Here is a 22,274-nt window from a genome sequence, read left to right on the forward strand (position 1 = left end):
ACTTTTTTAAAACTGTAATGCGAAGAGGGGTTTTAATAAAATATAAACACTCAGTAATGCACCTCACTCAAATGACAAAACATGCATTTACTTTTAGAATTACTTCGGTTAAAGCCCCCCACTCTGCCCCCGGCTCTGCCCCCACTCCATACCTTCCATGAGGCCTCTTCCCACCCCACCCCCATTCCAACCCCTTCCCCAAATCCCTGCCCCAGCCCTGCCTCTTCTCCGCCTCCTCCCCTGAGCGTGCCATGTCCCCAGTCCTCCCCCCTCCCTCCTGGAAAGTCCAAACAGCTGTTTGGCAGCAGGAAGCACTGGGAGGTAGGTGGAGGAGTGGGGACACGGTGCGCTCAGAGGGTGGGGGGGAGGAGAGGCGTGGGGGAGGGGAACTTGGCTGCCGGTGGAGTTGGCGCCTATAGTGGGCCACAGGAAATAATTCTGCAGGCCATATGTTTGAGACCCCTGCACTAGATCATTGCACTTTTTCTTACAATAACAAATATTTACTATGGAAATTAATTCCCACTAACATTTTCCTCCATTTTTTTCATATTTAAAGAACACGTAACCATGTATTACAAGTGCCTCGTCTCCTTTTACTGCATTAGGCAGGTGCTAGCCTTATCCGGGTCTTCTCCATCAAGCCTGATCCACTTCTTTTCAATTTCAACCTATGGTTAGAAAATATACATGTACAACATTAGCAAATGACTAGGTATTAGAAGCATGACCATGCACTACTGAAGTCAATGGGATTTTTAACATGGACTTCAGTGGGTGCAGAATCAAGCCCTAGAGGTAGAGGCCTGAAACACAGGACTCAAGATCCAATGAATTTCAAATCACCACACCCAAAATTTGTTTGGTAGGGAAATGGGAAGTTGGTTTATCAGGTCTGGTTTGGGCCCCATCTCTAAGAATCATGTGTTCAGATCAAGGATATTCTTTTATTAAATAATTACTGTGTTCAAAGCCATTAAGCCAACAAAAAAATGCATGCAAGCTCATATGCTTCAAAAGTAAATCACACATGCTAAGGGCCTGTCAAGATTCCTTCCCCACTCTGAACTCTATGGTACAGATGTGGGGACCTGCATGAAAGACCCCTAAGCTTATTCTTACCAGCTTAGGTTAAAAACTTCCCCAAGTTACAAACTTTGCCTTGTCCTTGAACAGTATGCTGCCTCCATCAAGCATTTTAAACAAAGAACAGGGAAAGAGACCACTTGGCGACGTCTTCCCCCAAAATATTCCCCCAAGCCCTACACCCCCTTTCGTGGGGAAGGCTTGATAAGAATCCTCACCAATTGGTACAGGTGACCACAGACCCAAACTCTTGGAGCTTAAGAACAATGAAAAATCAATCAGGTTCTTAAAAGAAGAATTTTAATTAAAGAAAAGGTAAAAGAATCACATCTGTAAAATCAGGAGGGTAAATACCTTACAGAGTAATCAGATTCAAAACACAGAGAATCCCTCTAGGCAAAACCTTAAGTTACAAAAAGACACAAAAACAGGAATATACATTCCCTCCGGCACAGCTTATTTTACCAGCCATTAAACAAAAGAAAATCTAATGCATTTTCTAGCTAGATTACTTACTAACTTAACAGGAGTTGAAAGGCTTGAATTTCTGATCTGTTCCCGGCAAAAGCATCACACAGACAGACAGAACCCTTTATCCCCAACCCCCTCCAGATTTGAAAGTATCTTGTCCCCTCATTGGTCATTCTGGGTCAGGTGCCAGTGAAGTTACCTTAGCTTCTTAACCATTTAGAGGTGAAAGAGTCTTGCCTCTGGCCAGGAGGGATTTTATAGCACTGTATACAGAAAGGTGGTTACCCTTCTCTTTATATTTATCCCAGGGTCTTACCAAAATCACTGTCCATTTTGGTCAATTTCATGTTTTTAGATGTTTACATCTGAAATTTCAGTTTTTTAATCGTGAGGGTCCTGAATGAAAATGCAGGCATGGAGGGGTCATAGGGTGAGCACGGGATTGCCACCCTCACTTCTGCACTGCCTTCAGAGCTGGGCAGCTGCAGAGCTTCCTGCAGCTGTGGAAGATAACCAGAGGTGGGTCTGATCTCCGCAAGAGTGGCCGTGCAGGGGAAGAGGAAGTCCTGTCCCTCCCCAGCCCATGAACTGGCAGCTGGAGCCTGGTGAATGGTAGGAGCACCTGGCTGGGGCACCCACCCTCTCCTTCCCCTCCAAAAACTACATTTCATGGGGGAGGTCTGATTTCACAGTCCATGGTGCGTTTTTCATGGCCGTGAATTTAGTAGAGCCCTACACATACTTTGTAAATGGTGTATTAGAACAAAAAGATTGCAAAAAGCAAAGAAGTGAAGAATACCTGGCAGTTGTAGCAAGTTTTCTGGTTCAAATGTTTCTGGGGCTGAACATCACACTCTATGCCCAGCGATTTTACTTCAGTCCCTGAGGCACATGCATCAAGCATGACAAACTGTACAGTTGCAAATGGATACCAGTCAGAAGGTATTTCCTGGTCTGATCCAAGTTCTAGTTTGTAAGACAGACTGTATGGATGATATGGGCCTTTGAAAGGAAAAATCACAGTTCATTATTTTCTCTCCATTTTTAATACATGGTTAATCTGTTAACTGGGTATGGTAGTGCTATCTTTTAGTAAACTGTAGTTATTACATAATGCAAGATTACTCTATCATCTGTCTAGCTATTTATAAAGTGCCTAATCACTTGGTATCTAGGCACAAGATTATACCGGTTATCATTTTCTGCCTATTTCAACACATTTCTATAGCAGTCATCATAGTTTTTTCAAATCAGTTTTCACAAAAGTCACCACATACATTGAGAGCTGGATGGACACCATAAACCTGGATTTAAATGATTACATTAGAATCTCAGCTTTCATTTTTAAAATAATTCAGTTTCTATCTCGTATGGGTGTGAAGAAAAGCTTGAAAATATGACCCAAGTGTAACCATGCTGTGCTGTCTGCCAACAGTCTGAAACAATAGCCCTCAGATGGATGAATTACCCCATGTATCTCAATGGAGTGTTAAACTCTGAGGCTTGGTCTACACTTAAAATTATATCAACATAGCTATGGCGCTCAGGGGTGGCCCTGAGCGCCATAGCTATGCCAACCTACTGCTCAGTGAGACATAGCTAGATCGAATGCTCCCAGTTGCTGGAGGACATGGAATTCCTACAGTGGCAGAAAAACACTTTCCATTGCTGTAGTCTGCATCTATGCTAAGAGTATACAGCAACATAGCTATGGTGCTGTCACTATGCTTCTGTAGTATCTATCGGGTAGACATGGCCCAAGACCCACTGCTCTGGGCAACTTGCCAACACTGCCCTAGCAGATTATAATGTGCGTGGCAGGAGGACAAGAGTGAAGTACAGAATGCCACCCGTCCAAGCAGGTACACCCCAACTGCTGAGATAAATGTGTGGGGACCTGCTGCTACCCTGGCCTCTCCAAGATGTGGGGGAGCTCCAAAAATCCAAAATTGGGGGAGGAGGAATCTCATGCCACCATCTCTGACTCTTTTCAATTGCATGGGGCCCCCAGCTGCTGCATGGGGGTAGAGCCATGGTGGGGAGGGGGCATGTGTTGCAGTATGCCCCAAATTGCCTTAATCTGGCTCTGGATCCTATAAATTCAGTTTTTTAAAATAACTTGGGAGAGGCAGGGGAGTTCATTTTTCCATCCATTGGCACACAAGCACTTCAGGGTGAGCAGCTAGATTTCCAAAGACATTGAAATCAACAAGTTTGCTTTGTGAGTTCAAGCAAAATATTGGAATGAAAAGAATCTTTTACATCACAGCTTCCTCTGCAAAGTCTTCAGAGCAAACTAGGTGGTAGTGCTGCCTTTTCTTCCTCCCCAGTGCTTGTTAAAGCACGTGCAGTGTCAGTATAGAGAGGAACTGTGTACTTTAACCACAGCTTGGCTTCAGGCTGGAAAGCATTGTTACAAAAAGGACTGACCATACTTTGTGAATGGGACTGTAGGTTTAGATTTCATCCATGACAGTGAATGACATGTCACCCTGCAGCATAGAAGTGCCTATTCTTTATGAATTTACATTTCTCAATGGCAACCACTAAACAGGGAGGATGAAATCAAATTTATGTGAAGGTAAAGAAAAAGATTATATGCTTAGCATTATTTGTCATGTGGATGTCATCAACACATAAAGCTTACATTCACAACATCATCAGCAATTCATAGGGTAAAAATGGACCTTTGAAGGAAAGGAGTCAAAGCAATTACCTACAGTATCAATGCATTGTGAGAAGGTAAATGAAAACTGATTTACCTATCTTAATAAAATAGGAGGAGGGGAAATAAAGTGACCTTTACTTTCTAAAAGTAACCACAGTCATCAGGAAACAGAGTTTCTCTCTTGTTAGTTCTGAATATCTAGTACTTGTATTAATCAGTTCTTACAACCTTAGACTGTCATATGGAGTATAGATATACTTAAATGTAACATTTTTAAAGTATTTCAGAAATATTTCAGATATCTTGAAGCCTTACTCAAGACCTTGTTGTTAACCAACTCTTATCCCAAATCTTTTATTGAGATCAGTAAGATCATTATCTATATTTATGACACTATAATTAAATCTCAGTCAGAACTTCCACTACGAGCCCATATTTTCAGGGTGTTTAGTTTGGTGTGAACACAATCCAGCATGAAATTTGGCATATAAAATAGGATTTTCAAAGGCACTCAGCACTGGCCTAACTCTGCACTCACTGAAGTCAATGGTAAAATTCCCAAGGAATTGAAAAGTCCACCCATAATGTCTCTAGCAAGCCGAACATCTTAAAATAATTTTTAGAAAATAACATGTATTTGACCAATTTGGATGGTCTGAAGGAGTCACATTTATCTATAAAGTATATACATGTATTTTTATTAAAACTACTTAGCTGCAAATTTCCCAAAAGAAAAATCTAGTTAAACCTACCGCTCCCTCATTTTAACTCCAGTTTGAAGTAAGAATATTAATTAAAATATTTCTTGTATATCTATTTTCCTTGCATATGCATATTAATTTTTGATACCACCATTCCTGAAGGCATTGTATGTCGGGGGGTGGGGGGGGTGGCAGGTATAACCTGGTCCTTTGGTGAATAAGGAGTTATCCTCAACTCAACTTGCCCATTCCCTCTTTAAGTGTTGTGGGGATGGGCTATTTATTGGCTGCTTGGGAGAGAAGAGGGGAAGGGGATGGGAAATGTCTTCTGGAAGATTGGGATGTACCATGAAGATCATGTGACTGAGCTGAATCCCAAATTGGGGAGGTTTCCCTTTGTTCTCCTCTCCTATGTCCCGTCCCCTACTTGGGTTAATTTATTTTGCTTTTTTGCTATAAAAATAATCTGTTAAGAAAAAATCCTGACTACAGACAGCTTTTCCCCCATGCTGATTCATTCCAATACACATAGAATCATAGAAGATTAGGGCTGGAAGAGACCTCAGGATGTCATCTAGTCCAACCTCCTGCTCCAAGCAGGACCAACCCCAATTACATGGAATGCAAAGACATCCTTGGGCCAAATGTTCAGAACTGCAGGTATGCAATCACACTGGTAGGGCATGTGCTCTCCTTGATTGTTTGTACCTTGTAAAATATACATTAATATTTTAAAGTGTTGTTTTATATGTAATCTTTTACTAAAAGGTATCTTTGCTCCCCTTGATATTGTGTTTGAATCCTTATTTGACTAAATGCACATGTAGCATAAACCAGGTTTAGATTATTAGATCTTGTCTAAGTGCAGAATTCTGAGGACTGCCATCCAGAAGCAGCACAAGAAATTCACTGCTAAGTCCACTCTCAAACTTTTCAGATTTCTTTTAATGAGATTTGTATCAAGGCAGATACCCATCAACCAACCAGATAATACATATAACTCTCTAATTCTTTCTTTGGTGTCTTGTTTAGGCATTCTTCCATTCATCTTGTTTGTATTTTTACTGTACAAAAGCACAGCTTTAATCCTTACCAAATACCATAACAAGATATTAGTTGTATAAATAGTGCAAGGGGGAAAAAAGTCTTGTATCTATAATTGTAGGTGCTAAACAAAAATACCTAGTTCCTAAAAATTTCTCTCTCTCTCAAAAAAAAATCAGACCAACAAAATAATGGGAGGAAATTTAAAGTATTACAAAAGACATCTATAATTTATATAACATTTTCTAATTAATTAATTAAGGGTCTAATTCTGCAGCACTTAATACTAAGTAGCACTTACCAACTTATCTACATGCTACTCAGTATGAAGAAGGCCTGCAATATCAAACATTTTAGGCCTGGTCTATACTTGATATATGGACAAGTAAAACTATTTTCGTTGTGTGATTTAGCAAAATAGTTATACTGATAAACTGGACACTGGTACCCCACCAGGAAAAACAATCATTTCTCCCCAGTCCATCAATACTCTCAATTCTCTCCACAAGCTTTCCACCTTACTGTCCATTCTTTCTTCTTAATCAGTTCCCTTCACCTTTGCATTCTATTATTTCCCTTCTTCCTCCTTCAGTTTCCATTCCCCCATACTCCCATCATATTTAATCTCTTGTTTGCTATTTAGATGTTAACTCCTGCCTCTGAACTGCCCAGCTCCCAATTCCCACTTGTTAAATTTTTGAGCTTTCTCCCATGCTGCCCTTTACACTTTGGAGGATCTCCCCATAAACACCCACAAAGCTATCTCATTATCATCTTTCAAAACCTTGCTTAAAACTCTCCATTGCCATGAAACCTATAAAAAACTTGACAATGGTTAGGCCACTAGTGTGCTGAGACTAATGCCTGTTTCGGGGGCCCTATCAAATTCACAGTCCATTTTGGTCAACTTCATGGCCAGAGAGTTTTTAAATTGGTCAATTTCACATTTTCAGGTTTTACATCTGAAATTTCAGTTTTTTAACCAGGGGGGTCCTGACCCAAAATGGAGGCGTGGGATTGCCACCCTCTGCTCTGCCTTCAGAGCTGGGAGGCTGCAGAGCTTCCTGCAACTAGGAGAGAGACCTGGAGGTGGGTCTGATCTCCACCGAAGAGCGGCTGTGCAGGGGAAGAGGAAGTCCTATCCCTACCCAGCCCAGCAAACTAGCAGCTGGAGCCCAGTGAATGGTAGCCCCGGGCTGGGGCACCCCCAGCCCTGCCCTCCAATAGCTATATTTCATGGGGGAGGTCTGATTTCACATTCCGTGACATGTTTTTCACAGCCATGAATTTGGTACGGCCCTACCTATCATAGTGGCCAATATTGTCTCCTTGTTCTCTCATGTCAGTCTTTATTCATCTGTTGTCTCTTGTTTTATACTTCGATTGTAAGCTCCTTGGGGCAGGAGCCATTTTTTGCTCTGTGTTTGTACAGCACCTACCACAACGGGGTCCTGGTCCATGACTAGGGCACTTAGGTGGTACAGTAATACAAATAATTAACAATAATTTCTATCCCTCCCTTTTATGTCTCTTTCCATCTTCAGTCCTTTCTCACAGCCTGACCTGAGCTGCTTCCTCATCACCCATAGCATTTGCTGATGTTGCAACTCCTTCCCTCTCCCCTTGTCAAGTGCTCAACACTCTCTAGCCCCAGTTTCATCCCTCAGTTTCCTTGGGGTCTCTCACTTGAAAGCAGGGAGGCTGCCTGAATGGCTGGAAAGGCAGAGAGGGGAGTATCTGTCATGAACCCTAGTTATTCTGGAAGATAGTCAAAAGCAAGGCAACTGAAAGAGGATGCCAGGATGGAACCATAAACTACGAGCCACAGATCAAAGACAAAAGTTAGGCACTTCTAGTAGAAAATTGCTTCTCAACCCTGTATACCTTACTAGAATCTTCTATGTGGTAGGTACAAGCTACATTTTGGACCAACTGTAAAAATCAATGTAGTACTTTACTGCACTTGTACTTTTGTCATCCATACACTGATAGACCATTCTAAGCTGGTGAATAGATTCATCACACCAAGTAGTTGCTGTCTATCTGCAGAGTCTTTTCCTCAAGAGTTTATAAAACAAAAGAAAAATAAGTTAACAAATTGAAAAATTGCTCAGGAGATATTCAGTCCAGTCCTGTGACCTTTGGGCATGAAGCCCAGCCTTCTCAAAAGCACCATAGAATCATAGAATCATAGAATATAAGGGTTGGAAGGGACCCCAGAAGGTCATCTAGTCCAACCCCCTGCTCGAAGCAGGACCAATTCCCAGTTAAATCATCCCAGCCAGGGCTTTGTCAAGCCTGACCTTAAAAACCTCTAAGGAAGGAGATTCTACCACCTCCCTAGGTAACGCATTCCAGTGTTTCACCACCCTCTTAGTGAAAAAGTTTTTCCTAATATCCAATCTAAACCTCCCCCACTGCAGCTTGAGACCATTACTCCTCGTTCTGTCATCTGCTACCATTGAGAACAGTCTAGAGCCATCCTCTTTGGAACCCCCTTTCAGGTAGTTGAAAGCAGCTATCAAATCCCCCCTCATTCTTCTCTTCTGCAGGCTAAACAATCCCAGCTCCCTCAGCCTCTCCTCATAACTCATGTGTTCCAGACCCCTAATCATTTTTGTTGCCCTTCGCTGGACTCTCTCCAATTTATCCACATCCTTCTTGAAGTGTGGGGCCCAAAACTGGACACAGTACTCCAGATGAGGCCTCACCAATGTCGAATAGAGGGGAACGATCACGTCCCTCGATCTGCTCGCTATGCCCCTACTTATACATCCCAAAATGCCATTGGCCTTCTTGGCAACAAGGGCACACTGCTGACTCATATCCAGCTTCTCGTCCACTGTCACCCCTAGGTCCTTTTCCGCAGAACTGCTGCCTAGCCATTCGGTCCCTAGTCTGTAGCTGTGCATTGGGTTCTTCCGTCCTAAGTGCAGGACCCTGCACTTATCCTTATTGAACCTCATCAGATTTCTTTTGGCCCAATCCTCCAATTTGTCTAGGTCCTTCTGTATCCTATCCCTCCCCTCCAGCGTATCTACCACTCCTCCCAGTTTAGTATCATCCGCAAATTTGCTGAGAGTGCAATCCACACCATCCTCCAGATCATTTATGAAGATATTGAACAAAACCGGCCCCAGAACCGACCCTTGGGGCACTCCACTTGATACCGGCTGCCAACTAGACATGGAGCCATTGATAACTACCCGTTGAGCCCGACAATCTAGCCAGCTTTCTACCCACCTTGTAGTGCATTCATCCAGCCCATACTTCCTTAACTTGCTGACAAGAATACTGTGGGATACCATGAATACCATGTGTCATGTCTTTCCAGCCAGACACTCTTATGGCCTTTCCCTACTCAAAGGGAGTGGTAAGCTGGGCTGGAACGAACCTGATAGCCTCCCTGTACCTGAGTTTGTGGGTCAGTCTTTCTATAGTGGGTATCAGTGCCCTGTAATGGATGAAATGCCAGAACTACTCATGTGTGTGAGATCTCATCCTTTAGTGACTGCACTCTATAAAGGATACAGCCTCTAATTCTACCAAATGTGCAAGAGTATTTAATGCAATGTCATTAGTTAATATATTTTTTAAAACAATATACTAATCTGATTCTTATCTGCTGGTAACACTGTGAGACCACACATTCTCACAGTGACTTTACTGCCATAGGACCAAATCCTGTGCACCTTATCCATGCAAGGAATCCCATTGTCTTCAATGGGATATAGCACACTAATTACAGTAACCAGAATTTTGTCCACATTTAACTTTTTTCAGTGGGGGGGGGGGTTAGGGGAGGGCATATTTACTAGAAATCTATTTGTACATTGTTTTCTCAATGTCATCAGCACCTTTATTAAGAAATGGAACACATTTTTTTCATTCATTCTATTCTACTCCATTTTCAATGGGTAGCACTTTGGAAGAAAAGAGCTATCCTAAACAGAAAAAGTACATTTAGAGATGAAATTTCAAACAGTAGGCAGGTGCATATGCAGTCCACATACTGGTTGAGGCAATTTAAATTTAATATTTCCCTTCTTTGTGTGTCTGTTCTATATTTCCATTACAAGAATCTCTCTCTCTCCCTCACACACACACACACACACAATATCAAACTGGGAAAATTTAACATCCTAATTATTTTAAACCATGAGCATGCTTATAAAGGGCTATAGATATAGGATATAAAAGTTAAAAATGGGAAAGAACTACTTTAAAGAGTTTATTTGCTTTTTTAAAAAACAGTTTAGAATTTAAACTTTTGAGTGATGGAGGGTCTAACAGGGAAGGCTGTTGATTGGAGGTGGTGACTTTGTACTAAAGTATAAATGAAAGCTGCACTTAACAGGGTTAAAGTTTTGCTGGGCTTTTTCAAGATGTAATTTGAACTGCTAGGTGGTAAAATATAAGATATCTTGCTATTTTGATCCATTTGTTAATCTACCTTCTTGCACCCATATTTCTAGAAGGTATAATTTCTGAAAATGGTGTACATACAAGAGAATGTAATCGTTGTCATTGCCTTGCACAAAATATTCCAAAAGCCTCACATACACAATGCATATCCAAGGGGCCTTCATTCTCCAGCACTTACTAAGACAGAGCAAGATATTTTTTAGTCTTTTTTATGCCTCATGAAAATAATGCATTGTTCTATTAATCTGAAACTGTCACTAAAAATAAGGTTTTTAAAAATGAATCTTTATTCATATTTTTCTCTTTTTAAAAAATTCTATTTTTCCTGAATGAAATAAAGTTAACTGGTTTCCCCAGTGGAAAAAATGAACAATTTCCATGTGTATGATTAAAAGTAGGGCTGTCGATTAAATGCAGTTAACTCACACAATTAACTCAACAAAATTAATCGCAATTTAAAAAATTTATTGCAATTAATTGCAGTTTTAATTGCACTGTTAAACAACAGAATACCAATTGAAATGTATATAAATTTTTTTGACGTTTTCTACATTTTCAAATATATTGATTTCAGTTATAACACAGAATACAAAATGTACACGGCTCACTTTATATTATTTTTATTACAAATATTTGCCCTGTAAAAATGATAAAAGAAATAATTTATTTCAATTCACCTCATAAAAGTACCATAGTGCAATCTGATTATTGTGAAAGCGCAACTTACAAATGTAGATTTTTTTTTGTTACATAACTGCACTAAAAAACAAAACAATGTAAAACTTTAGAGCCTACAAGTCCACTCAGTCCTACTTCTTGTTCAGCCAATCGCTAAAACAAACAAATTTGTTTACATTTGCAGGAGATAATGCTGCCAATTTCTTATTTACAATGTCTCCTGAAAGTGACAACAGACGTTCGCATGGCCAGTGTTGCAAGGTATTTACATGCCAGATATGCTAAACATTTGTATGCCCCTTCGTGCTTCGGCTACCATTCCAGAGGACAGGCTTCCATGCTGATGATGCTCATTAAAGAAATAATGTGTTAATTAAATTTGTGACTGAACTCCTTGGGGGAGAATTTTGTGTCTCCTGCTCTGTGTTTTACTCGCATTCTGTCATATATTTCATGTTATAACAGTCTTAGACGATGACCCAGCATGTTGTTTGTGTTAAGAACACTTTCACTGCAGATTTCACAAGACACAAAGAAGGTACCAATGCGAGATTTCTAAAGATAGCTACAGCATGCAACTCAAGATTTAAGAATCAGAAGTGCCTTCCAAAATCTGAGAGGGATGGGGTGTGCAGGATGCTTTCAGAAGTCTTAAAAGAGCAACACTCCAAAACTATAGAACCCGAATCACCAAAAAAGAAAATCAACCTTCTGCTGGTGACATCTGACTCAGATGATGAAAATGAACATGCGTTGGTCTGCACTGCTTTGGATCATTATCGAGCACAACCCATCAGCAGAATTGACACATGTCCTCTGGAATGATGGTTGAAGCATGAAGGGATACAAAAATCTTTAGTGCATCTGACACGTAAATATCTTGCAACACTGGCCACAACAGTACCATGCGAATGCCTGCTCTCACTATCAGGTGACATTGTGAACAAGAAGTGGGACCATTATCTCCTGCAAATGTAAACAAAACTGTTTGAGCAATTGGTTGAATAAGAAATAGGAATGAGTGGACTTGTAGGAATCCAATTACTTTTGGACATAACTCTACATTTGTAAGTTCAACTTTCATGATAGAGTTTGCACTACAGTACTTGTACTAAGTAAACTGAAAAATACTATTTCTTGTATTTTTACAGTGCAAATATTTATAATAAAAAATAAATATAAAGAGAGCACTGTACACTTTGTATTCTATGTTGTAATTGAAATCAATATATTGAAAATGTGGAAAACATCCAAAACATTTATATAAATGGTATTCTATTATTGTTTAACAGCATGATTAATCATGCTTAAATTTTAATCGCACGATTAACCACAATTAATTTTTTTTAATTGCTTGACAGCCCTAATTAAAGCTTAGTTCACTTTTTTTTTTTTTTTTTTTTTTGCAGTGAGCATTTATTTAAGGTATGACGACCACAGAGAAGGAATATAACCGAAGGCACTGTGGTGTCAGTGTTTATATTTTTCTATGAATACAAACTTAGAATATTAGTTAGTTCACAAACGTGGTACTAGATGGCTGTGCTTTCACAAGGAAAGCAAACATGTCAATGTTGAAACTCAATAGACCTCTGGACACCAAGGGAGATTGACTACATCACCTTCTAACTACACTGACACTAAATCTTGGCAAGAAGATGCAATAAGCTTAAGAGTCCGAGGTTCTAGTCCCAGCTCTGCCACTGACCAGCTCGGTGATGCTGGTCTGTTTTTGATTCCCATCCCACCTTTGTCTGTCTTGTCTCTTTAAATTATATGATATTCATGGGCAGGAACCATTTTTTAATATGGGTTTACAGAGTGCTGAGAACAATGGGGCCCTGGTCACAGTTACGGGCTCTAGGCACTACTGTAGTACAAGTATTGAAGAAGAAGCTACCACCATCAAGATGAAATTGCACATTAGAAAAAACATTTAAGGTCAAATTCTCCTCTCATTAAAAGGCCCAGTCCATCTCCCATTGAAGACAATGGGAGTTGCATTGAGACTGGGCCCTTACACTAGTGTAAATTAGGAAAGTCAGTAAAGTTATATAAGATCAGCATGAGAGAAGAATCAGGCTCCTCCAGTAGAAGAGCTGTACCCAAAAAATACTATTTTGATAATGCAGAATATATTTACTTGAGTTTTTATCCGGAAGTCTGTCTATCTTCCACACTACAGCCCTATAGGCACTTTCATATTTTGCTGTTCCAATTGAGACCTGAATTACAGGATCAGATTCAACTTCATGTAAAGAACCAAGGCATGTTTTTCTGTTCATTTTTGCTTTTAGGGACTTCTGTCTTTGGAGATTCATGGTCCAAAGTGCTTTGATCCACTGTGCAGGAACTGGAAAGCATATCATGACATTTTCACAGTATTTCATGGAATGCAAACGTGCTGGAATCAGAGAAGTAGAAGACATGTTTATAAAAGCCTGAAGTTCTATGTATGCTCCCTGAACAACTACTGCAGCCTTTAAAGAAAATGGAAGGTCTTGCCCAATATACAGTGTCTTGAAACGCATCAGTTCTAACCTACAGGCATCCAAGGGTGTAAACTTAATAATTCTAGTTTGCTCAAACTCATGTGTTTTGACACACTTATGGAAATGGTAGTCAAGAATATCAATCCATTTCTTCTCCAGGTCCTTGTCAAAATAAAATTCATCTCTTTTCTGGAGTGCTAGATCATTTAAAGTAAAAAAGCATTCAGTATTGCCATTCACAAAACACATACAATAAATGTGTGTGATGACAGCACTTTCTACAAGTTTTCCTTCTGTTTTAGTGACTTTCCCCCAAAACTTATCCACTATTTCTAGTATAATTTCTTGTTCCTCATAATTTCTCTTTTGCTTACAAATGGCAGGAAGCTTCATTAACTCTTCCTCAACTGTTGCAAGGAAGTCAGTGAAGTCATTGTAATCCATGGTTCCTAACTTTAGCATCTGCTCCACCTCTGGTTCATGGACCACTTCTGCTTTGGGGTGGTATTTTCTTTTCTCTGTATAAGACACATATTCAATCTTCACGGTATGGATTTTTCCTGAAACACTACAGTTCTCTAGCTTGGGTTCTGACAGTTTACAGTATGGTTGGAGCTGGAATTCTTTAAAAGGTTTTTCAAGGCCCTTCTCATAGTACATTTGTAAAATGCCTCCAGGTAGGACTTTAAGATAAATAGGACCCCACTGCCGAGATGACATCATATTCTTCTTCTCAGGAATTCTTAGCATGAAAGGCCAACCATCTTTTTTCTGGCTCCTGAAGAGACTGTATGGAATGAAAGGAGAGAGATTATGCCATGCATGTAAGCTGGAGGCAGACAGGCTTCCCAAAGTATCAGTTTGCAAATGTTCAAGCCTTTCACAGATATAACTGAAGGAATTCTGATTGAGACTTTTCTGATCATGGCAAGTGTCTTTTTCTTTAGGACGGCAAATACTTCTGCAAAGCTTTTTATCCTTTCTTTGTGTGTCAACATTATAGGGAGACATGCTAGTTGAACACCCCTCTTTCCAAAATAGACTTGAAAAAGCACAGTCATTCTGAAAATATTGTAAGCGTTCCAATTCCAACTGATCTTCTAATTTATTGCAGCTTTCTTGGTAAGTAGGATTTATTTCACCCGGGGCTCCTTGTTTAGAGACTAAAATCTTAGGTGGATTATCATTAGGTGCAGTGCTCAGTTTCTGAAAAGCTAAGGAAGAACAAGTCCCAGGTGGTGGGTGAAGGTTAATGTTTGATGACAGTTCAGGAATAGGATAAAGGATGTGAATTCCTGATTTGGGGATACAGCGACTTCCTGGATATTCTCTGGTAGGTGTAGAAAGTGGAGAGTTACGAGGAGGTCCAGGATTTAAGTAAAAGTCAGCTACAGGAGAAGAAAGTGGAGTTCTGTTTGTAGAAGTTGACCTACTTGAAGATTCATGCATATTAGCAAGATTGAGATTAAGACCATTTGCTTTACAGGTATTACTATTTTCCACTGATTTTTGAGGAGATTGAGACAGGGGTTCATCATCAAAAGTGACCCAGTTTGTTGGATATGTGGAACACATCTTGTAGGAAAAAACTTGAAACACTTATACAGGTATCACCTCTGAGTCATCTGTTGAGAAATAACACAAAACAAGAACAGACGTAATAAGAAATAAATGCAATTACTTTTGAAAAAAACTTACAACATTAAAATTTCATAAGGCCTAAATTTTCATGAGCATCCAGTTTTGGGTGCCTCAATTTCTGGATGCACAACCTGAGTCACCTTAGGCTTGATTTTTAAAGTACTGAGCAGACATTTTTAAAGTACTGCCACAGACCTCCAATTGCTGTCACAAATTGGGCACCCAAACTTAGCGGACAGCTTTGAACATTTGATACACACACACACACACAAACACTGTAAGTGGAGCTGACAGAAATACCTATAGGTAAGGTTGCCTAACATTTTCAATTAGAAGGTTCTGTTATCTTTGGCAAAATAACTGTTTGAGCTGAAATTTTCATGCTGGGTATCTGCCTCATGATGAATTTTTTGGGAAAGTTCAGCAAAAATGGCTCATCTGTTTCCAAGATGGAGGCTAGGAGAAAAATGCATTGCTTTGCCCATGTTAAAAAATTCTTACAACTGTTTTGCTGAGAAGCTAAGGCACCTCCATGCTTTGGGGCAGAGACTTAACATTTGTAGATGGGCATGTGTGTGCATGGAGGAAGCTTCATTAACTCTTCCTCAACTGTTGCAAGGAAGTCAGTGAAGTCATTGTAATCCATGGTTCCTAACTTTAGCATCTGCTCCACCTCTGGTTCATGCCCTATGCTCTTTTTCTGTCTCTGAAATTTCACCCAAATCTGGCTGAGTTATAAGCCTCTGAAAATATAAATTTACATATCTCAGAAGTTTGTTGTGGCTGGCAGAAAAATTCCCTGAACATTCCATCCATACTGAGCCTGATCTATCCACACAGAGTTCTGTGCCAGCCACAATTCACATGCTCCAACAAGGAGTTGAGCAGATTTGAGGCCAGTCAGACTGATGCCTCGGCAGTATGGAGGAGGAGGAAACCGTCGAACTCAAATGCATACGACTAGGTGCAGAGGGACAGGACGGAAGGGTCCTATGGAGGAAAAAAGTAATTAATGTAATTAAAGACTGTCATATTACATAATCATGGGGTGGGGCATATTAAGGTTGAACAGGCAACTTGAATTCTGGCATTTCCTAACTTTTGAGTGCTACACTTTACAACCTTAAAACATTCTTAACATAGGGATGTGTGCATGGAGGGTGTGTGTGCTATGTATAATTTTATTTACAAACAAATACCTAAAAGTTATGCTCACTCCACTAGACTTTTGTGCTGGCTCTTTTTCTGATAGTTGTTGGTAATAGCAGTAGGAAGAAACACATCCAAAGTGTGGGGAACAAACATATTATTCTTGCCCTTTGCACCTGTGATGTTGAAAGCCAGCTTTGAAGGAAATACTACGATTTGTCCCCACTTAAGTTTAGTATCCATGCCTTTTTGTTCTTCAAGACAGTTAAGAATAAATAACTTAAGCAAAACTATAAGAAAGTAAGACTGAAGCATTCAGACCAAATTGTGGTGTTAGAAAGTATCTTCATTGTGTATGCTATGGTGAGCCAATTATTCCCAAACCACACAAAGTTTTCTATTCTGTAAGTACTGTAAATAGATGTGGTCACCTTAGGGCTTCTTACCATGAGGATGTGCACATTGTTAGCAAGATATGACTGAAAATTCCACATATAATTTGTTCTGTGGTTGTCTGAAATGGTTCACATTAAATTTGCTTTTGTAGTAGTGGCATGAAATGAACATTTCAGAAGTATAAATACATTTCTAATATTAAAAGTATAAAATGACATTCTGTATACCATATTTTTGTGGATACTAAAATGTATTGTAAATAGAGCTAATAACAACATCCTTTATGGGGAGAGCTGGCAGAAACAGCTCTAAGAAAGACCATCTAACATTGTCCATTTACAAGCAACTGATAACAGACCTTATATTTGCCAAACTTTAACGACCCAGGCTGAAATTTTCCATGAAGGGTGTCTAACTCAGACAAAATTATTTTTTGAAAATTTTAGCTAAAACAGCTCTGCTATTTCTCAGAGCAAAGCTAGAGAAGATTATGTTGTTTTGCCCTTTTTTAAAAAAAAATCTTACTACCATTTCATTGAGAAGCTCTAGGGCCTTCATGCTTTGGAATAGGGACTTGAAACTTGGCAAGAGTGGGAGTCAGCTTGATATCAGGAATGTGCGTTTTGCTGTCACCATAAAAATCCACCCTAATTTTGCTGAATACTGGCATTTCCTAACTTTTGAGTGCTAGGCCTTAAAAACTTAAAACATTCTTAACTAGGGCTGTCAAGCAATTAAAAAAATTAATCGTAATTAATCGCGCAGTTAAACAATAATAGAATACCATTTATTTCAATATTTTGGACGTTTTCTACATTTTCAAATATATTGACTTCAATTACAACACAAAATACAAAGTTTACAGTGCTCACTTTATATTTTTTCTTTATTACAAATATTTCGACTGTAAACAAAAGAAATAGTATTTTTCAATTCACCTAATACAAGTACTGTAGTGCAATCTCTTTATCATAAAAGTTGAACTTACAAATGTAGAATTATGTACAAAAAAAAGACAGGTTTCAGAGTAACAGCCGTGTTAGTCTGTCTTTGCAAAAAGAAAAGGAGTACTTGTGGCACCTTAGAGACTAACCAATTTATTTGAGCATGAGCTTTCGTGAGCTACAGCTCACTTCATCGGATGCATACCGTGGAAACTGCAGTAGACATTATATACACACAGAGACCATGAAACAATACCTCCTCCCACCCCACTGTCCTGCTGGTAATAGCTTATTTAAAGTGATCATCAAGTTGGGCCATTTCCAGCACAAATCCAGGTTTTCTCACCCTCCGTCCCCCCCCTCACAAACTCACTCTCCTGCTGGTAATAGCCCATCCAAAGTGACCACTCTCTTCACAATGTGTATGATAATCAAGGTGGGTCATTTCCAGCACAAATCCAGGTTCTCTCACTCCCTCACCCCCCTCCAAAAAACCACACACACAAACTCACTCTCCTGCTGGTAATAGCTTATCCAAAGTGACCACTCTCCCTACAATGTGCATGGTAATCAAGGTGGGTCATTTCCAGCACAGATCCAGGCTTTCTCACCCCCCCGGGTCCCCCGGGAACACACACACACACACATAAACTCACTCTCCTGCTGGCAATAGCTCATCCAAACTGACCACTCTCCAAGTTTAAATCCAAGTTTAACCAGAACGTCTGGGGGGCGGGGTAGGAAAAAGCAAGGGGAAATAGGCTACCTTGCATAATGACTTAGCCACTCCCAGTCTCTATTTAAGCCTAAATTAATAGTATCCAATTTGCAAATGAATTCCAATTCAGCAGTTTCTCGCTGGAGTCTGGATTTGAAGTTTTTTTGTTGTAAGATAGTGACCTTCATGTCAGTGATTGCGTGACCAGAGAGATTGAAGTGTTCTCCGACTGGTTTATGAACATTATAATTCTTGACATCTGATTTGTGTCCATTTATTCTTTTACGTAGAGACTATCCAGTTTGACCAATGTAAATGGCAGAGGGGCATTGCTGGCACATGATGGCATATATCACATTGGTGGATGTGCAGGTGAACGACCCTCTGATAGTGTGGCTGATGTTATTAGGCCCCGTGATGGTGTCCCCTGAATAGATATGTGGGCACAGTTGGCAACGGGCTTTGTTGCAAGGATAGGTTCCTGGGCTAGTGGTTCTGTTGTGTGGTATGTGGTTGTTGGTGAGTATTTGCTTCAGGTTGGGGGGCTGTCTGTAGGCAAGGACTGGCCTGTCTCCCAAGATTTGTGAGAGTGTTGGGTCATCCTACAGGATAGGTTGTAGATCCTTAATAATGCGTTGGAGGGGTTTTAGTTGGGGGCTGAAGGTGACGGCTAGTGGCATTCTGTTATTTTCTTTGTTAGGCCTGTCCTGTAGTAGGTGACTTCTGGGAACTCTTCTGGCTCTATCAATCTGTTTCTTCACTTCCGCAGGTGGGTATTGCAGTTGTAAGAATGCTTGATAGAGATCTTGTAGGTGTTTGTCTCTGTCTGAGGGGTTGGAGCAAATGCGGTTGTATCGCAGAGCTTGGCTGTAGACGATGGATCGTGTGGTGTGGTCAGGGTGAAAGCTGGAGGCATGTAGGTAGGAATAGCGGTCAGTAGGTTTCCGGTATAGGGTGGTGTTTATGTGACCATTGTTTATTAGCACCGTAGTGTCCAGGAAGTGGAACTCTTGTGTGGACTGGACCAGGCTGAGGTTGATGGTGGGATGGAAATTGTTGAAATCATGGTGGAATTCCTCAAGGGCTTCTTTTCCATGGGTCCAGATGATGAAGATGTCATCAATATAGCGCAAGTAGAGTAGGGGCTTTAGGGGACGAGAGCTGAGGAAGCGTTGTTCTAAATCAGCCATAAAAATGTTGGCATACTGTGGGGCAATGTGGGTACCCATAGCAGTGACGCTGATCTGAAGGTATACATTGTCCCCAAATGTAAAATAGTTATGGGTAAGGACAAAGTCACAAAGTTCAGCCACCAGGTTAGCCGTGACATTATCGGGGATAGTGTTCTTGACGGCTTGTAGTCCATCTTTGTGTGGAATGTTGGTGTAGAGGGCTTCTACATCCATAGTGGCCAGGACGGTGTTATCAGGAAGATCGCCGATGGATTGAAGTTTCCTCAGGAAGTCAGTGGTGTCTCGAAGGTAGCTGGGAGTGCTGGTAGCGTAAGGCCTGAGGAGGGAGTCTACATAGCCAGACAATCCTGCTGTCAGGGTGCCAATGCCTGAGATGATGGGGCGCCCAGGATTTCCAGGTTTATGGATCTTGGGTAGTAGATAGACTATCCCAGGTCGGGGTTGTGTGTATATAATGTCTACTGCAGTTTCCACGGTATGCATCCGATGAAGTGAGCTGCAGCTCACGAAAAGCTCATGCTCAAATAAATTGGTTAGTCTCTAAGGTGCCACAAGTACTCCTTTTCTTTTTGCAAAAAAAAGACAGTTACCTTTTCCGTAACTGGTGTTCTTCGAGATGTGTTGTTCATGTCTATTCCACGTGCTCACCGTGTGTACCAGTGCCGGAAGTTTTTCCCCTAGCAGTACCGATAGGGGAGTGCCCCAAGCGACCCCTGGAGTGGTGCCTCCATGGCGCGGTATAAGGGGTGCTGCGCGCTCCCCCCACCCTCAGTTCCTTCTTGCCAGACAACTCTGACAGAGGGGAAGGAGGGCGGGATAGACATGAGCAACACATCTTGAAGAACTTGAGTTATGGAAAAGGTAACTGTCTTTTCTTCTTCGAATGATTGCTCATGTGTATTCCATAATAGATGATTCCAAGCTATATCTGTTGGAGGTGGGTAGGAGTTCACAAATTCTCGGGGCAGAGCACAGCTCTTCTGAACCCAGCGTCTTCCCTTGTCTGGTTTCAGAGTAGCAGCCGTGTTAGTATGTATTTGCAAAAAGAAAAGGAGTACTTGTGGGACCTTAGAGATTAACAAATTTTTTTGAGCATAAGCTTTCGTGAGCTACAGCTCACTTCATCGGATGCATTCAGTGGAAAATACAGTGGGGAAATTTGTCTGGGAGACGATCGCATAATGTGAGGTGAACATGTGAACTGAAGACCATGTGGCAGCCCTGCAAATGTACTGAATGGGGACATGGGCTAAAAAGGCAGCTGATGGGGCTTGCGCCCTTGTCGAGTGTGCTCTCACAATCGACAGTGGAGGGATTCCCGCTAGGTGATAACAGGTTTGGATGCACGAGGTGATCCAGTTGGAGAGCCGTTGAGTGGAGATCGACCAAACCCTCATGCATTTGGCCGAGGCGATGAACAGCTGCGAAGGCTTCCTGAACGGCTTAGTCCGTTCCAGGTAAAAGGCCAGACCCCATCTCACATCCAGCGTATGGAGGCAGCGCTCCTCACAGAATGCATGGGGCTTGGGGCAGAGGACCGGCAGGAAAATGTCCTGACCCATGTGGTAGACTGAGACCACCTTCGGAAGGAATGAAGGATGCAGTCGGAGCTGGACCTTGTCCTTATGGAACACTGTGTACGGGGGCTCAGAGGTCAGGGCCCTGAGTTCCAAGATCCATCTAGCAGATGTGATCACCACCAGGAAGGCTACCTTCCACGAGAGATGTGACCAGGAGCACGTAGCTAACGGCTCAAACGGGGGACCCATCAGCGGGCCAGCACCAAGTTCAGGTCCCACTGCAGCACTGGAGGCCTAACATATGAGAAAAGGCGATCCAACCCCTTTAAGGAATCGGCCAGTCATAGCATGGGAGAATACCATGTGCCCCTGCACCAGCGGGTGGAATGCCGATATGGCCGCCAAGTGCACCTTGACAGACAAGGGCGCCAACCCTTGGGCTCTAAGGTGAAGGAGATAGTCTAAAATGAGCTGGATCAGGGCAGCCATGGGCAAAACGCCCCGCTCAGCCACCCATCAGGAAAATCGAGACCACTTTGCCAAGTAGACTCGACGCATGGAGGGTCACCTACTTTCCAAGAGAATGTGCTGAACCCCTTCTGAGCACGTTCTTTCCTCCTGGCCTAACCATTGAGCAGCCATGCTGTGAGGTGGAGTGCTGCTAGGTTGGGGTAGAGGAGGCGGCCCTGGTCCTGGGAGAGCAGGTCTGAGTGGGGCAGCAATGGCCACGGCGGGGCGACTGCCAGGCTCAAGAGGGTCCCGTACCAATGTTGCCTGGGCCACACCGGGCCAATCAGGAGGACCTGGGCCCTGTCCATCTTTATCTTTTCCAGGACCTTGCCAATCAGTGGGATCATGGAGAAGGCATAGAGAAATTGGCCTGACCAGGATAGGAGGAAGGCATCAGAGATAGCGCCCATTCCCAGCCGCCCCCACCCCCCGAGCAGAACTGGGGACACCAGCGGTTCTGCCGAGACACGAACAGGTCCACCTGGGGAGTTTCCCACTCTTGGAAAAGTCTGTGCACCACCTCTGGGTGTAGAGACCACTCATGCTGAGAGGAGAAGTCTCGGCTCAGGCGATCTACCCACGAGTTCCAGGCGCCTGGTAGGTGGTAGGCTTGTAGGCAAATGTCGTGGGCTATACAG

The 22,274-nt window shown here is 41.7% G+C and overlaps 1 protein-coding gene across 5 annotated transcripts in view; it reads right to left on the minus strand.

The window, feature by feature from the left end:
• Nucleotides 1–221: 221 nt before the first annotated feature.
• STON1 (stonin 1) overlaps nucleotides 222–22,274 on the minus strand; it is a 56,544-nt gene continuing 34,491 nt past the window's right edge. For 4 of the 5 annotated variants that reach the window (XM_048842955.2, XM_048842954.2, XM_048842953.2 and 1 more), the window contains 3 exons: nucleotides 13,217–15,190; nucleotides 2,357–2,559; nucleotides 222–671 (listed from right to left, as the gene is read on the minus strand). In XM_048842955.2, coding sequence (XP_048698912.1) covers nucleotides 597–671; nucleotides 2,357–2,559; nucleotides 13,217–15,140 — 2,202 coding nt within the window. In that variant the 5' untranslated portion in view covers nucleotides 15,141–15,190 and the 3' untranslated portion in view covers nucleotides 222–596. The remainder of the gene's footprint in view (nucleotides 672–2,356; nucleotides 2,560–13,216; nucleotides 15,191–22,274) is intronic. The other variant, XM_048842957.2, reaches the window with a different exon arrangement.

The sequence above is a fragment of the Caretta caretta genome, chromosome 3 (assembly GCF_965140235.1).
Source record: "Caretta caretta isolate rCarCar2 chromosome 3, rCarCar1.hap1, whole genome shotgun sequence".
Lineage (NCBI taxonomy): Eukaryota > Metazoa > Chordata > Testudines > Cheloniidae > Caretta > Caretta caretta.